The sequence below is a fragment of the Haliaeetus leucocephalus genome, unplaced genomic scaffold, assembly GCF_000737465.1.
Source record: "Haliaeetus leucocephalus isolate CR32 unplaced genomic scaffold, Haliaeetus_leucocephalus-4.0 Scaffold222, whole genome shotgun sequence".
In the NCBI taxonomy this organism is placed as follows: Eukaryota; Metazoa; Chordata; class Aves; order Accipitriformes; family Accipitridae; genus Haliaeetus; species Haliaeetus leucocephalus.
This window is the reverse complement of record NW_010972658.1, coordinates 141,671-158,663: the sequence shown is the minus strand read 5'-3', so window position 1 is coordinate 158,663 and position 16,993 is coordinate 141,671. Positions and strand designations below refer to the sequence as shown.

The 16,993-nt window shown below is 39.2% G+C and overlaps 1 protein-coding gene across 1 annotated transcript in view; it reads left to right on the top strand.

The window, feature by feature from the left end:
* The window catches only part of EXOSC7 (exosome component 7), a 25,672-nt gene extending 9,796 nt beyond the window's left edge, over positions 1–15,876 (top strand). The window contains exons 4-8 of the mRNA XM_010566953.1: positions 1,568–1,733; positions 5,793–5,863; positions 10,447–10,570; positions 11,538–11,693; positions 14,785–15,876. Coding sequence (XP_010565255.1) covers positions 1,568–1,733; positions 5,793–5,863; positions 10,447–10,570; positions 11,538–11,693; positions 14,785–14,889 — 622 coding nt within the window. The 3' untranslated portion in view covers positions 14,890–15,876. The remainder of the gene's footprint in view (positions 1–1,567; positions 1,734–5,792; positions 5,864–10,446; positions 10,571–11,537; positions 11,694–14,784) is intronic.
* The last annotated feature ends 1,117 nt before the right edge of the window (positions 15,877–16,993 follow it).

Here is a 16,993-nt window from a genome sequence, read left to right as displayed (position 1 = left end):
GCTCTGTACAGTCCAAACACTCCCTAATGTAGAGAGCCACCCGACCACCTCTTCTACTTTGCCTGTCCCTTCTGAAGAGCTTATAGCCATCCATTGCAGCACTCCAGTCATGGGAGTCATCCCACCATATTTCCGTGATGGCGACTAAGTCATATCTATCCTGCTGCATGATGGCTTCCAGCTCCTCCTGTTTATCGCCCACGCTGCGTGTGTTGGCATCGATGCATTCGAGCTGGCCTATCGAATCCACCCCTAACGTCGGCACGCTGCCCCCAGGCTCATCTCTGGTGCACCTAGTCTTATCCCTTACCCCCTTCAAACCTAGTTTAAAGCCCTCTCTATGAGCCCCGCCATCTCACGAGCGAGGATTCTTTTACCCCTTTGAGATAGCTGGACACCATCTGTCGCTAGTAAGCCTGGTGCCGTGTAAACCTCCCCATGATCAAAAAACCCAGAATTCCACTGATGGCACCAGCCTCTGAGCCATGTATTAACCAGGTGTGTTTTCCTGTTCCTTTCAGTATATTTCCCTGCCACTGAAGGGATTGAGGAAAACACTACCTGTGCTCCCAATCCTTCCACTAATTGCCCCAGGCCCTCAAGTCCCTTTTGATTGCCTTTGGATTTCTCTCTGCAATCTCATCACTGCCAACCTGCACAGCCAGCAGTGGGTAATAATCAGAGGTCCAAACCAGACCAGGGAGCTCCCTGGTAATGTCTTTCACCCAGGCCCCAGGGAGGCAGTAGACTTCCCTGTGGGATGGGTCAGGTCTGCATATTGGGCCCTCTGTCCCCCTCAGAAGGGTATCGCCTATGACAATTACCCTCCTTTTTTCAGAGGCTGTGAGAATGCGTGGGGCTGCCTGACTGAGCCTAGGCACCTCCCTAGATAGGGGTTCATCTACACCCTGATCTTCATTGACCTGGTCCTCAAGTTCCAGAGCCCCATACCTGTTGTGTAGGGGCAACTGGGAAGGTGAGGGAGACTGGGAGGGGATTTGCCTGCCTCCCCAAGCAGGGAACTCTATCCATTCCCCTCTATGAGCTGCTGTCTGTAAGTGGCTTGATAGCAGAGAGTACACTCAATAAAGAAATTACCAATTAAGGTCAGGCAGTCATGTCACTTTAAAAAAAAAAAAAGTGTATTCTACTTGTCAAGTTGTCACATCTTTCTCTTAGCCACTCTGTTATTAATTTAACATTCAATTCTTAACAGGCTGTCTTGTTAGCTGTTCCGAACTTAGTATTATTTTTGAAAGGGTTGAGGTGATAGATGATGAGAGTGCTTAAGAAATAATCCCAGAGAGAATTCACCAACTTTAATATTGTAACTTGGGAACTGAAGATAGTAATGGAATTTAAATAGTATCAGAGTTTGTAGCAAGATGTAGATATATTATCAGGATCAAGACATTTACTTACGCAAAATGCAAATAATTTCTTTACAGATAGGATGCTTATTCTTGTACAAATAAATCCTTAGATATTTCTAATGCTTTATATTTAAGAAATGTTCTTGGGTATTGGCTGCTTCAGAAGTGAAAGTATTTTTTCTTTCTTTATCTAGTTCTGCAAATGCTACTCCTGAATTTGAAGGCCGAGGAGGAGAAGAACTTGGCACAGAGATAGCAAATACATTCTACAGAGTATTTAGCAGCGAGAGCAGTATAGACTTGAAATCACTTTGCATTAATCCCAGAGAGCACTGCTGGGTTCTCTATGTTGATGTATTGGTAAGTAAGGAAATTAAACTAAGATTCAAGGAGGTTTTTCAGGGTGCTGACTGACTTAGCATAACCATGTGTATTTTCATATAAAAAAAGCTTCTCATAATGTGATATAATGCTTCACAGCATGGATGGCCATTTTCTTGTGAATCTACCTGTAATAGTTAATCACTACTTCCAGCTTGCTCTTTTTCTGCTCTTCTTGATGCCACTGCTCCACTGCAGAGCTAATAAAAAACACTGAATACTCCAAATCTGTCACAGATAAAAATCAGTGATCGAAGAAATTGCCACTAAAGTCGACTAAACGTTTTTCCAAGCTAGGTATAACAACAAATGTATTGTTCTAATGAATGTAAGTTAGCGTGGGTGTATGTTAGCCCTAACATAACTGTCCATCCTGTTTGCACTATTACCAGTACTAATTCAGTAAGGTAACGTTTGGCCTAGGCATTTTTTTGATGAAAGTTGTATACATATATTGAATGTAGAAGAGAAACTGAATATTTGTTCCCATTAAAAAATGGAAACTGAATTTTGTACATGTAAATCTTGTGCATGCAGCAGCTCAATTTCCAAACTATGCTGTATTTAAAGCACTCTGTTGTGGGAATTTAATGGAAGTCTGCAAGTCAGACTCTCCTGAGCTTTATTTCCAATTCTTACTGGTCCAAAGTTGAGTTTCTACTTGTCAAATTTGTAACTGAAAATATGTTGAGGGGTCTTACTCACAGGAATCCATTAATGTCTATGAAATGATTTGCAAAATGTTAAGCTGTATTACCAAAAAAATTAAATACAGAGTTTTGTTAAACAAAACAGGAACATTTAGACTAAGACCTAAATAAATGTGAAAATTAGTCCATTAGGTGTTTAAAAAGCAGGTCATTACTTGATTCTTCCTGGACAAATTTGTTGATTGTCCACAGCTACAGAGAAAAACAGCCTTAGTATTTTTATGCTACTAGTTGTATCAGAATTATGAATGTCAAAACCTATGTTATGAGATGAATTTTATGTTTATCTTTGTTTACAGTGCCAGTAAAGAATCTGTTGTAGGTTCATAATTAGGACTCTAACTTGTTGAGTCTTTTTAATGTCATATTCTGCCGGGATTATGTGTGTGAGCCACTGAAGAGCTGCTGGTACATTTACAACAAGATACTGTTAATGTTATTCTGTACCCCCCTCTTTTTTTTTTTTTTTTCCTCCTCCCACCCCAGGCCTCTGTATTTTCACATTTTCCAGGTACTTGTACTATTTCCTTTCCAAATAGAAGACACGTATAATGTGATAGTTCATACTTAATGTAGGTGCCTGATAACCTATGGATTTTCCTGAAGCTGATCTTGTTGAATCATTCCTATAGAATTCTAATAATACATGCTAATATAAGGTACAAGTCATATTATTCATCATTTGAGGGAGTCAGATTCTAAATATAATAACAGTACTTACTGAGAGTCCTTTGGATGATGTTTTCCTTCAGAATTCCTGGAAATTGTTTGCATTCATGTTTGTGTTGTATAGTTAAGTTAGAGTGGAAAAAAAAAGCCTTAAATCTGTCATAAGCCTGAAAATACCGGTATCTTGTGGTCAGGTGGGAAGGTACTTGTTTTCAAGTCCCTCATTCCGAAAGACAAAAACCCAGAAAGAATGTTAGAAACCTGGAGATACTCCATTGCTATGTAATTTAGCCATGTGCACTTTGATCGAAGCATCTATATTCACCTCTTATCTGTAAACAAAATTTGAGATATGCAACCTCAAAAGAAAAAATAGTATATTTTGCATAGTCATGCAGATTATTGATTAAAAACATCTCTCAAATATTTCCTAGTCGTCAGTGTACTTGGGAGGTACTATAATTGTGTACAGTCAGACTGGAAAGAAAATAACTTCAACTATACACACCACAAAGATGCAGACATATGGACACATATAGATATATGCCAAAGATCAAGAATATATACCTTGACCTTTCAAAATACATGCATTCTTTCTTAATAATAGAAGGCGCTCCACTTCTAGAGTAGCTCATGAATGTGGAGATAATCGGGACTACATAACTATAAGCCTGTTCTCACCCTCTCTGCCTTTCCCTCAATTTCTTTCACCTTCTAAGTCATTGATGTCAGAAATAAGCATTTAGGCATTTTTGAGGGTGTTTTTGATACATGTATAACCTTCTCCACATAATTTGCCTCAGCAGCCTGCCGTGCTGAGCAGGGAGAATCAAAGTGTGCAATCTCTTTTCATTCCCTACTCAATCACAGTGCATTCTGTGTTGGGGGTGTGCATTAGGTTCTGTTGAAATTTTAGCAATTCACTACTGAGCATCCCTTGGAGGATTTCCTCATCGTTTTTGTGTGTCCCCCGCCCAGTTTGGAAAAAGAACCCCCAGTAGGAATCAGTCCTTTTGGAGGAAAACCTTTGAATAAGGCAAGGTCTACAATGTTTTCTCTTTTTTCCCCACTCCCAATCACTTTTTCACTTGTGTATCAGTAAATTAAAAGCAGTCCTTTGTAAAGACGCCTTTGTTTCCCACAACTCACAGTTGTGCAGACTTTCTTAGCCCTTAAAAAAAGGGGCGCGGGGGCAGGGGCACAGATCTCAGTACAAGGTGCTTCAGCCGAGAAGAGAGTGTTCATTTCTTTTTGGAGGAATTGTTGCACCATGCTTGATACAGGCTGTGTTCATCGCCTGTAGGCGCCACTGTAATACAGATAAGGCTTTAGAATAGCAGCCTGAACATAAGCCTAGCAACAGTACAGGCACATCCCATTATTGTGTTTTAATAAGAAAGACATTGTGGGGCTTATTGAGTTATCCAGTAAAATCCAATAATGACTGAAAGTGGCAAGTTAACCTCTTTGTATCCAGCAGCTGTTTGCAAAGAAATAATCTGATCACCTTTGTATTTAGCTTTCTATCCCAACTTTTTGTCATTCTTTTTACACAGTTCAGTCTGTCTTCATAAAAATAAATTGTCTTTCCAGAATGTCTGATTTATGATTTGCTCCCAGTGCAGGAGTTTATCTCATTCTTAAATAGATTTTGAAGAGCAATCAACGCGATCAGTGTTGCAAAACTTGTTTTGCTGTCATCATACAGCATAGATTGATGTAATGGAGAGGCATCCATATGTTCTCACTGAAGTAGTTTCAAATGCTTGCTGGGGATTTGTGTGTTCATAGAATAGTACTGGCAGCTGTGAGCGGAGCTTGTCAGAGAGCTAATGCTAGACTATGGCCAAATACATCTTTGAGTTGTCTGTTAGCCTGCAGAAGATATTAGTGGTTATGGGAGACCTGCCTTTTTATCTAGTCCGCAGTGCTGTTCTTCTCTTTGTTCTTCTGATCTTCATGGGAAAAAGCTAAGCTAGACTCCCTCCACACACTTGATAGTATTCAAATGATAGTATTATCAACAAGTAGACTTTGACATCAGGATTTCCTTAGATCTTTTTCAGCTACAAGACAAACCAGCTGATGACTCCTTTTCCATAAAGAATAGAGAAAAAATCATGATGTGCCTTCATAACTATACCTTTTATAACTAGCTTTTCATACCATGTTCTAGGTGACAGTTTGCATCACTTCTTTGAAAACAATTCTACCAATTGGGTTTGTCCAGCTGATATTTAAAAAAGACACCTCTTTGAAATAAAGTATAGAAAATGGATTGGCTTGATTTAACATTAAAGAATGAATGTGGTGAGTTTATAAAAAGTATTCGGGTCATAGCCTAGTTTGGAGCCTTAGCACAAGAAGAGTAAGAACAGCGGTGGTTTCATTTCAGCTTCTATTATTAAATGTTATCATTAATTTTATTATGAAGTATGTTAACTCTTCTATGTTATATGTATAATACAGTTAGCTGAAATCTTAATTTCCAATCTGTTCTTTCTTTTCATAGATAGGCTTGAAAGACAACTTTGGTTTTTAAAAACCTGTTCTGGTTCTTAATTTTGTGCCTTTTCAAGTAGATTTAAGTAAAATAAAGACTCGGTTTAAAGGCACTAGCCTGATGTGCTTTTAAAGAGATTCTTTTTTTCCTCTCCAGTTATTGGAATGTGGTGGCAACCTCTTTGATGCAATCTCTATCGCAGTGAAGGCAGCTCTCTTTAACACAAGGTAAAGCACAGATCTCATTTCATGTGAGTGAAAGTGGTACGGGAAGTAGAAGAGAAGTACTCTCTGGGAGCTAAGCATTTTTAATGCTTCATTATTTAAACAAGAAATATCCAAGGCAACTTGCATTCAGATACAAGGCAGTCCATTTGCATGCAGGCAACATGAACTAATGATTTTAATAATTAAGTATCATATTGCATTATATGCACAATCAGGCTTACTATATAACTTTTGTTCTGTAGCGAGATCCAGAAAAAATTGTCTTGACCTTATGGTTTTGTTGCAAGTAGTTGGAGGCCTTTGTGTTGATGCCTTGTGGGTTTAAACTAAGAAGTATTTACTGATATGTGATTCTCCTGAATAAGAAGCCCTCTGTCAATGTGACTACTGATTTGTAACTAGCCCTGATTTGCTACTGCTGATGTTCTTTCCCATTAACTGTTAGTCTAGAGGCTTTTTTAAAACTAAGAGGAAAAATGGTGGGGAGAGATCATGGGGAGGGGGAAAAGATATGTCTTTAAAAGAACTTTGCCCCGTATGTTTTAATTCAAAGAGTGGAAGAACAGAATCTAGTAGAATGAATGATGCAAGTGCTCTGTGTGTGTTTTAATGTTAACATTCAATATTTTTTCTAATGTTTTTATCTTCTTTATCTATAGGTGAAAGGGAATACAGAGTTTTGTAGCACCTTTTAGAAAGAAAGTGGTGAATGGCTTTGCTAAAAAACTTATGTAGTAAAAGTAGCTGGAAGAGGTGCAAAAGTTAGACTCTTAAAGCATAAATGTTTTAAAAGTGGATCTCAAATTGTTCCTCGGCTGTAGATCTGCTAAAGTCACTGGTATAGTTCTGGCTTATTCATCAGGGAATCAGCGCACAGTACTAGAGCTGGAAAAGTACGTGCAAGAAGAGGAGGAGAAAAATGCTTTTGAAGAGAGGTGGTATATCAGGTTATAAACACTTTAAAAGGGAATAAGGGGAGAATCCATCTCAGACTACAACTTGTATGTATTGCTGAGAAATTTCCCTTGTTAATCAAGTTCTCAACAATAACTTTTAACAGTATATTGTTTTTGTAGCATTAAGAAGTACTGTCACAAACATAATGGCTCACAAAAGAGTTGACAGTACACTGAAGGGAAGAAATGTCTATGTCTCTGTGTGTGAGCTGCCAGGATGTAAAAGTCGTATAGTTAAGAGTTGCTCCCATGAGAGTTGTTTTACAGATCCAAGGCATGTACTTTATTTACAAGATAACTATCTTTTTTCTTATTTCAACCAGAATTCTAGTTCTGAATAAAGAGGGCAGATCATACAAAAAGTAATTAAAATAAATAAATAAATACAAGAACATATGTTACTTTGGGCAACATGGAGGGTGTAATTGTTTTAATGATTCTGCTTTATTTTTATTCTTCTGACAACTGTATCCTTCATATAATCTTTAATCTGTGGGCAAGCATTCACAGTCTTGTGGAAGTCGGATATCAAATGAAAATGTGGTACAGTATGCTATAATGCAGAGCCTGTTGATTTCTTACCTGTGAAAACCCTGTTATTGATTTGAGTGGGGAATATTAGTTCATCTAATCTCATATGAGCTCAGAAAGTCAAGAGGTGAAATTCAAAGTGAAAACCTGTTGTCCTCATTCACTATTCCTCTCCCTTTCCCTTGGTATCTACTAAATTTTCCTTGGATTGACACAAGGTTGTTTAGAGTAGCTGCCCACTCTCCATAAAATATTATTGTCTAAGCAAGACAAGACGTCAGTCTGAAGATCACTTCAGATTAAGTGTTCTGAACTTCTCGTGACATGTGTGTCCCTCTGAGTCTTACTTGCCTTTCATAATCTGTTTACAACCAGGTTTCTGTTTTAAGTGTTTTCAGATCTTTGTCAGCCTTGACTGCAGCCTTGGAATGAAGAGTAGGGAGCTCAAGCTGCTGTTTTTTCTTTGAAGCTACAAATTTTTAGATATTCAGATAGGCATTTGAACACCTCATCTTCATCCTTAAAATCTTGCTCTAACCATTTTTATAATAGCTATGGACACATTTTTCTTTAGGGCTAAGTAAATCCAAAATTGAAACTTAAGGAATTTCACGTAAGAATTCTGGGATTTAAGTCCTTTGTATGTCTGGCTTGACTCATTGTATCCCCTTCAGGCATGGGACAATGACAATATGACTGTTTTAGGGGGAACATTTACTTCTCAGAGTTTTGTATTGTTCATTGTGTTCTAAAAATTATATCAATATCATGTGCAAAATATAGCAGATATCAAACTTTCTTTTCAACTGTGTCTACAGGGTGCTTAAGGCTCAATCCATGATGGAAGTAGATATTGCAAAATGTGCAAGTAGCTACTGTGTCAGGACTTAGCATTAAAGTTGATCCTGTGGAATGTGCCTACTTGCAACCAGGGCAACAAACTAGGCAAGTTACAAAAGCTATAGAGTTTATAACACAATAGCCTTGCAGATGTCGTGTTTTTTGTGCTGGGCAGCGTGGTAGAGGCAGAACCAATGCCTGCTTGCAAGGGTAGAACTGGTTTTGCAGTTGTGAAATCTGGGTCTGCAGCATACAGAAAAGAGAGAGAGAGCATTGTTATGTGACTAAGTCCTGCTGTACAGATCCCTCCCGTGATTAGTTGCAGGAATTAAAACAGAAAAATAAAAGTTGCCAAATATACATGTACAGCTAGTTCTTAAGATAAATCTTCACAAGCTGGGAGAGGAAATCTCCAGTTTTCTGGAAGTGCTTCATGCTACACTCTCTTTGCCTAGTTTTTGTGCGTATATACCCCGTTTTTATGCAACTGTGATGGTTGTATCTGATCAACTGTCTTTTTGCCTCTGCAGTAGTTTTAATTTGTACCTCTGTCATCTGTGCTTGGCCAAAACAGCTCCTTACAGGCATTTTTCAGGTATTCATTCTGGCAACTTCTTCTTGCAGACCAAACATTGCTCTGGTTTCTTAGCTGGTTTAGGATGGAGTTAAAAATTGCTTAAACTCACAGATTTTCTTGAAATCTTCCTTCTTTTTTTAAACACTGCTCTGGCACGTACACTTCTTGTCTAGGCTGTTGTCCAATGTTGTCCATTGGCCTTTGTAGCTTGAAGGTTAGTCACCTTGTGCCTTTATTCCATCAATTTTTAATGGATTATTTTTAACTTGAAAATAGGATTTGATGCATTTCCAATGAGTTGCAAAGCATTTTGAGTTCCATTTCAAGAAAAAGTACACATTGCAGTTGTTCTGCTTACTGAAAATTTTAGTTTTAGTTTGGCTCAGGCCAGTGTTCTTGTAGGGAATTTGTTCTCACTGAAGCAGGGTTGGCTGTTGTGAAGTACTCACCTCTACGACTCTTAGCCACAAATAACTAAAATACTATTCCAGGAAACAACAAAAATCGCTTTGTGTTGATGGGGGAAATGTTCACTAAATCAGTTCCTATCTGCTTCTATTTTAAAAGAGATATGGTACAGAATGCGTAAAAGAATGTAACCTCCAGAGTCTAGTTATAACACACAACGCTACTGTAAAAGTACTAATATAAAAACAGATTGTGGTTACATTCCACATGGTTACTGAAGTTAGCTTTCTAGGGACGTCTTGAAGTATTTTATGTTTTCAAATGCAAATGTGTGAAAGTGAGAGTACTATGGTTGAGCTGTGTGTAGGTTTTACTGGCCAGTAAAGCACAGTCTCTCAGTCAGTACTCCATCCTAGTGGGCACCTGAATAAATGAGGGTATATAAGATGTTGACGTTCTTGGTGGCTTGAGATACCATCTTCTACTAAATTGTTTTAAATGACTTTATTCATTATGCTAAGAAAACTGCACTAAATCATCCTGTAAAACTCCCATTAAATGGCTAGTACAGATACAATATACATACTTGTGATACTTCTTATAGTATAAGGAGCCTGTCTAGCTCATTTGTGAAAGAGCTCATCACTCACAATATCTGTCCTTAGAACAGCAGAGTCTTCTGGCTTCTTAAAGAATGAGAATATCTTGTCAATCTTCCCATCTTGGTAAAGAGAAAGGATTTTACTAATGTCATCTTTTCCCTTTACCCCAAGGCTCCTTAGTTAGTGTCAGTCTTTCCTGAGCAGCCTTAATACTTGTATTTGCTACTGATGTTGCAGCTTCGCCAAGCTATGCAATTGCTGTAATTCTGACAACTTTACTGTTGTCTGCAAGGTTGGGAACCACAGTACAAAAGGTTTCAGTCTTGGTAATTTCTCTCCTGTACATCCAGGCAGATGTACAAAGAATTGTTCAGAACTGATTCATGCAAATGCCAAAAGAATCTCTCCCCATATATTAGTGTAGAAAGCAGTTCAAATTCTAATGGTTTGAATGATTTAAATATGATGATCTTATCCTAAATATCTTCCCTCTTACAATGTTTTCTTCCTAGTGTCAGTGAGTGAGTTGTTAATACAGTTGATAACATTCTGGATTTTTTTTGTAAACATTTAGCCTCATTTAGAGGAAAGGGCACTTCCTGTACGGCTCTATGACAACTGTATTTGTTATCTGTTCTGGCAATGATTTTGCACATTTTGTTTCCACAGAATACCCAAAGTGCGTGTTCTGGAGGATGAAGAAGGCTCCAAAGAGATTGAGCTGTCTGATGACCCTTATGATTGTATTCGACTTAATGTGGATGATGTGCCCTGCATCGTCACACTAAGCAAGGTAAGCCTGACAAATTTCTGACCTTCTACCTAGAGACTTCAGTTTCTATTAACTTCACCTGCTGTTTATTTTCTCCCCTAGAGATAAAACTTGTGTTACAGAAATGGTCAATGTCCACTATGTATATAGTTGCTCATCTTTGGCCTCCTAATTAAGAACTTTTACTGAATAAGGTGGGGTTTTTTTCCACCTCTGACTTGCAGGTTTCTACTTGATGCATTCTTAAAATGCATCTTCTTGCATGCAGAAGAGTTGTTTATTACTTTTTGTCTACTCCTTGCTCAACATCCAGAGCAGCAGATACTTCAATATGTTAAAACAAATGGTCATTGTTGTGAGGCGCAAAGGTTGTGTGATCTGCCTGGAGTTACACAATGAGTATTTGTTTCTGGGAACAGAACTCCATTTTCATGGGTGCAATACTGTCCTTTCCTTTCAAACAGGTTTTTGTTTTCCTTTTCCACATAGAGCACACAGCTAGCACAGTTGATTTGCTGGATGCTGCATTTTCCATTGCAAGAGTTAGTGATTTATTTAGTTACCTGCAAGTTTGTTTGACATTTCTTTTAAGTAAGTTGCATAAATAGTAGAAAGGCCATCACTGAAGTGGGGGCTCACCTGAGTCTTGGGATGTGTAATTTTCACATAGGAGGGAAGAAGGTCCATGCTTGGAGTTGCGGGGAAAGGGGAATATGGAGTTTCATATAGATGAAAGGACAGTCAGAGAGGAAAACCCTATGAAATAGTCACATGATTATCTCACATCTCTTATGTATGTACACACAATCTGGGGTCAGAGGCTGTTGAAATACTGTGCTGTCAGGTCAGTCTCTGACCACCACTAAAGGCCACACGATATTAGGATGGGAGGCTGTAGATAACTAACAGAGCTACCACTCAGTTTAACTTCTTAATGAAGAGCTTAGACAACTGCAAAACAGTATGTAATTTTGTCACTAACTTACAGATTGGATATAGGCATGTGGTGGATGCTACCCTTCAGGAAGAAGCCTGTTCTTTGGCCAGCCTGCTTATTTCTGTGACCAGTAAAGGTGCCCTCACTTCAATGAAGAAAGTGGGGAAGGGTAGCCTGGATCCTGAGAGTATTTTTGAAATGATGGAGGTAAGGAGTTTTAAGCAGTTACTGTCTTGGATGATACTGGATGAGCTGGAACTTGGGTATATGAAAAGCTGCAGTAAGGACTTCAAGAGCAGAGATCTTGGTGCTTTGATTAGGTGCACAAGAGACTTACTGAAGGTTACAGACAGTTCCTTTGAAATGAATGGATGTTACCTAAACTTTAAAAGCCTGAAATTTATGGTACTCACATTTGTTTCAGTCAAGTACTTCACAGCTGTAAGACTGTAAAGCTTAAGTTGATAAACTTTGAGAGTATTTTTAAAGAACATGTTCCCTCTCTCATTGTTTCCTTTAAAGACTGAAAGAGCAAAACTTCTAACATGGTAAAGTCCCTATAGAAGTAGAGATGGTACTTTGAATTGCTAGTGCATGGTGTTCTCTTCTAGCACAACTCATTTGGTTTGTGATAAGCTGACTGTTCTTATCTTACTGTTGTTTTTCTTCAGTCCTTTATTGGGTTTCTGATCTGTCCCTACTCCATGAAAATACTAGTATTTGGATGTTGTTCACATCCACATAAGAATTCCATTTTAAACCTTTCTTCAGGCTCTTCTTAAATCTGTTCTCCAGTATAAATTCTCATGCCTGGGTTTGACCTTCAGCATGAGAAAGAAATGGGTTTTGAACTTGGAGTCAGAATGAAAATTAAATACTTCAAACTGGCTCTGTTTCCTAGAAATCCAGAACTAATTTCAGCATGGCTGTAGTGAGGAATGCAGATATTGGAGCCAAGTTTGAAAACAGTTGGTCTCAACTGGAAATTACATGCTGAGTATATATGGCACTTCACTGTTTCATGACATCAATCCAGAGTGCTAATCTTGGTGGTACCAGTGGGCTTTTTATGTGCATTCAAAGATGTCACTTACCTCCCTTATCTGGATAGAGAGGTGTTATCTCTAATCTAGCATCCTAAAGAAACCAAACTTCCCATGAGCATCTGATGTGTCTTCCTTGATGGATTTTGAGTCCAGTTCTAACTAAATGTCATAGAAGGTTGAGGTTTTGGGTCTAGGGCTGTTACAAAGAGATGGGTGCTTAAGTCAGATACAGGTTCATGATAGAAGCTGGCCTCCATGCAAATTATCTTCACAAAGCTTTGACCGAAGCCTCTGTTTTGATAACCAATTTCGCTCTACATTGAGCCCTAAATAGGAAATGAACTTCTGCAGTTCCATTGTATAGCCTACCCCCAAAGACTGTGCTTGGGATTATGTAATGATCATCTAAACACTAATCAGAGATGCGTATGGAAGGTAATAATGGAAAATCTTCAAACCATCCTACTCTTCTTAAGAGCTTTAGTGAACTTGTCACTACTTGTTGGTGCAAGGAGTTAAAAGCTTAAGCTCATCACCCCGGGAGTTGTGCTGTCTCTCACTTGCTTTGGAAGAAATCTTCCCTCCTGGGTGGTGAGCAGTTTGAAGGCGTGAGGGATAAAGCTGATCGGAAGAAACCAAGATGTTGTCTAGGAGGTCAGAGATTATCTGTTTGGCCCTGCCTCAAACTCAGCTGCCTGACTAGGATACCAAGAAAAACAAAAAGGCCTGGGAATGTCCAGTGGAAGAGCTGCATAGCCCTTGCTTGACACCTCCATTCCCTTATGATTTGGCTGCAGGTCAGAGAGTGTTCAGCTTTCCCTGCCTGGTAGCGAACAGATGTTGTAGGACTTATCTCTTAGGAAGACAGCTTTACGGGAAAGTTTTGGGAAGCTGCTAGCATTAGGCTTTTTTTTTACTGAGTTTATGATCCAACCCATAAGAGAGGCAAGCAGGAGTAAGAACAGTGTTGTGTCAATACCAAAGCTCTGCACAGTTTCCATTGACTTTGACCTGGTGTGAGTGGTGTTGTCTTACATTTGAGGAGAATGCAAAAACTCTGTCACCCCTCAGGACTCCGGACTGCTGCTGTGATCTTTGTCCCACTGCAGAGCTGTAAAAATTCTTGTGTGTGCCCCCCCTAATTTACCGTCACTCATAGTGTCTAGCATTGACAGCTACCCTGCTGCATCAAAGCTCTTCCCAGATTTCATTTGGTACTATGGGCCATGTTCTGTCACCTCACTCTTTGATTAGAAATGTACCTTATTTTAAGGTTTGTGTGCCCACAATGTTGGCAACTGTCATCAACAGGTGAAAGAGAGCTTTGCGGTCAGCTGTATGGCAGGCATAGGCTTCATTGCATAGATCAGGACCTAGTAAACTCAGTTTAATATAATCTGTCTTTGGCTCTTTTGGGACAGGTAGGCTCTCTTCATCTCTGAATGGAGTCAGTATTTCAGGTCATTTAGAGAAACCCTGGGAAAGCTCTAATAGGCACCACTGCTTTAAGATCTTTATTTCAGCATTGCCCAATGTTTCCCTGTCCTGCAGCTTCCACAGATACAATTGTGCATGTGAGAAGAGTAGAGGCTGGTATCAGAGCTAATCCTGGTGGTTTTCCACTGCTGGAGTTTATTTCTGTAAAGAAAACCTTCTGTTAACTCCTTTAAGGTCCTTGGACAGTACAGAATTGCACATCATAATGAAGGATCTGCACACAGACTGACTTGGTGACGCAGCCAGTGTGCATTTTGGGCTTCTTTGGCCACATGACAGGGTGTTGAGCTGGTCTAAATTCAACCTGCTGATTCTGAGCACATTCAGAAGAGTTTACTGAACTTTGTATTAGTAGGCTGCTTTGCTGGTCAGGTATCTCATGTCCTCTGGCAGCTAACGTTGCTGCTTACTGCATGTGCTGGCTAATTTGAATGTGTGCTTGTGCCTGATGTGAATTTAATTTATATTCCTGGGTGATCCAGCGGTGCACAGATCCGGTATTAATGATCATGGAATGTTTCTCTAATGAATGGGAGCACTGCCTTTATGTGTACATTTTTCCAAAACTTAATCAAATTAAAATGAAACTTCCACCACCATTATTTTTCTTAATTAAAAGCATATTTTTATTATACCAGCTGGTGTATATTAATCATTAAAGGGAAAATGCTTGTCAAAAGGAAGTGTTCCGTGAGAGTCGTCTTCCTGCTAATAAGCATATGTCTCAGATTTGTTTTGCTTTCTTTGCATTGCAGACGGGAAGAAGAGTAGGCAAGTCATTGCACATAGCCCTTCAGAAGATTTTGGATGAAGAAGAGAGTTTGGGGACCTCACGGCAGAAAGTTGGATTTCTAGGATGAGTTTTTATTAAATGTTCAAAACTGGTTTTAATTGGTTGTGCAATCTTGTCAGTTTGTATATAGAAAAAGGATATTTTCTTGTTCCAGTACCTTTATCATTCTGGCTAAGAGGCTTTTAAAATGTTACTGAGCGTAAAGAAAGCTACAGTTAAATGTGAATAAGCAAATTTGAGATGCTTTCCATATGGGTAACTGTCCGCACCTAGGAAGTGCACCAGCAGCAATTGATGCAATTGCCTGGGAAGTCTTGGGTCTGTTTTCAGCAGTGACCAGTGTAGGTTCCACTTAATTCTGTTTCCATGTGTTCCACTTCTGCAGACCAGCTGCTGTGTTCTAGAGCATACATGGGTTTGTCCTCGGTGTGGTACAAGCCAGGTTTTGGGCCTCTTGAAATTTTTTTTTGTTCACCAGCCAGATGAGAACAGCACTTGGGGGATATCTTCCTTCAAATTATCTTACTTTTCTTTGAATAAAGTGTGGTTAGATTTTACTACAAATACAACATGGTCCCAAGTTTCCAATTCATATTTTAAACCAAGATTTCTTTGCTCACTAGAGCTCTGCCTATCCCTTTTGCCAACAGGCACAATAGTAATCTAGCCAAAACCTCTCACGTTGGCTAAGGCGGGGGGGCATGGCTAAGGTAGAAGGGAAAATAAATTAATTTTTAAGAGTTTGATAACTCAGCTGGAAAAGCCTAGTGGCTGCCAGTAATGGTCCTTTATGGGGAAAGACAGAAGATGGCAGATAAGGTATGCAATCAAGTTGTATCACCAGGTCTTCAAAGCACTTGATTCCCTCCCTACATCAATTGGCTGACCCAGCAAAGAGCTGTTTATTTGGCAGGATAGGAAGAGACAACAGATGGAAGAAGTCAAAGGAAAAAGCTGGTTTTCTGGAAGTTGATATTTCAGCTGCAAGTGTTAGAAGGATCATTTTGAACAAACATTATGGCAAAAGTTACTACAATAATCCAGGAATCAGTGAGCTCTTACTTAAGCAGCATTTTCTGAATCTCCTGTTTTAATTTCCTAATATCAGATTAAGAACATTCTGCAGTACTACTGTGTATTTCAGATAGGTGTAGCCACTACTATAACGAGCAGGCAGGTTAAAACAAACAAAAAAAAAAAAAAAGAAAAAGTAAATTGTCCCACAAAATTTGCCCGAGATGTCTATTTTGAAGAGGTGGGATTTTTTCAGTACCTTAAGTGATGGGTTAGGTAGGTTATGGTAGTGCTACGTAGTAACACAGGCAAGAAGTGACAATGATTATATATGTATCATCTTTAATCACTCCAGTAGAGTTATTCTGTGTGAGGCAAAGACTAACCTGGCATCAGCTTTACAGTAGCTGTGCTCCATTCCTTGCCACACAAGGCTACTTGTAAGAATGTAGAAAGAAAAGTGAAGGGAGAAAAAAAACATTTACAGTACCCTAGACTTACCACAGGCAGTTTTTGTTTGGTCATGTGTTGTTTAATGTTTCAGAAAATGGTTAATCTAAATGAAGATTGCAAGTCTTAAATCACAGCCATTCTCTGAATAGTTGTTGCCTGTTTTATTACAGATTTGTGGTTGGATACCAAAAGGCTGCCCAGAGTTACTTCCAGGGTGAATTTTGTAACATGGTAATAATAGCGTATTTCTTCATAGCCTTTCAGCTGACGGATCTCCAAGCGTTTTGCAAGTTACGTCATTTAAGATGCTTCTTGTCCCCTCTCCAGATCCTTTTAATTTTAAATTGATTGTTATGTGAGCTGGAGGTAGGGGAGAGAAACCCCACTGTGTTTCAAGCGTGTTAACGGACAGCTCTGTGGAGGAGAGTATATGTGCATTCCCTCTCCACTTCTTACTCTGGCAAATCTTTAGCCCATCTGAGATCTAGGCTATGTGTTCAAGATACCTAAAAAGCAAACTCTTGGAACCTGAGCATCTGTGTCTGCTGCCAGCACAGGGAAACCTGTGGAGCTGCTGTGTATACAAAAATGGCTGCCCCAGTCACAAAATACTTGGTACCAAGCACTTCTTGAGAGCATCACTGTAAATTAACATGGTGCAAGTATCTGCAGTGGTTCCTCTAACCATGTGTGTCTTCCCCCTG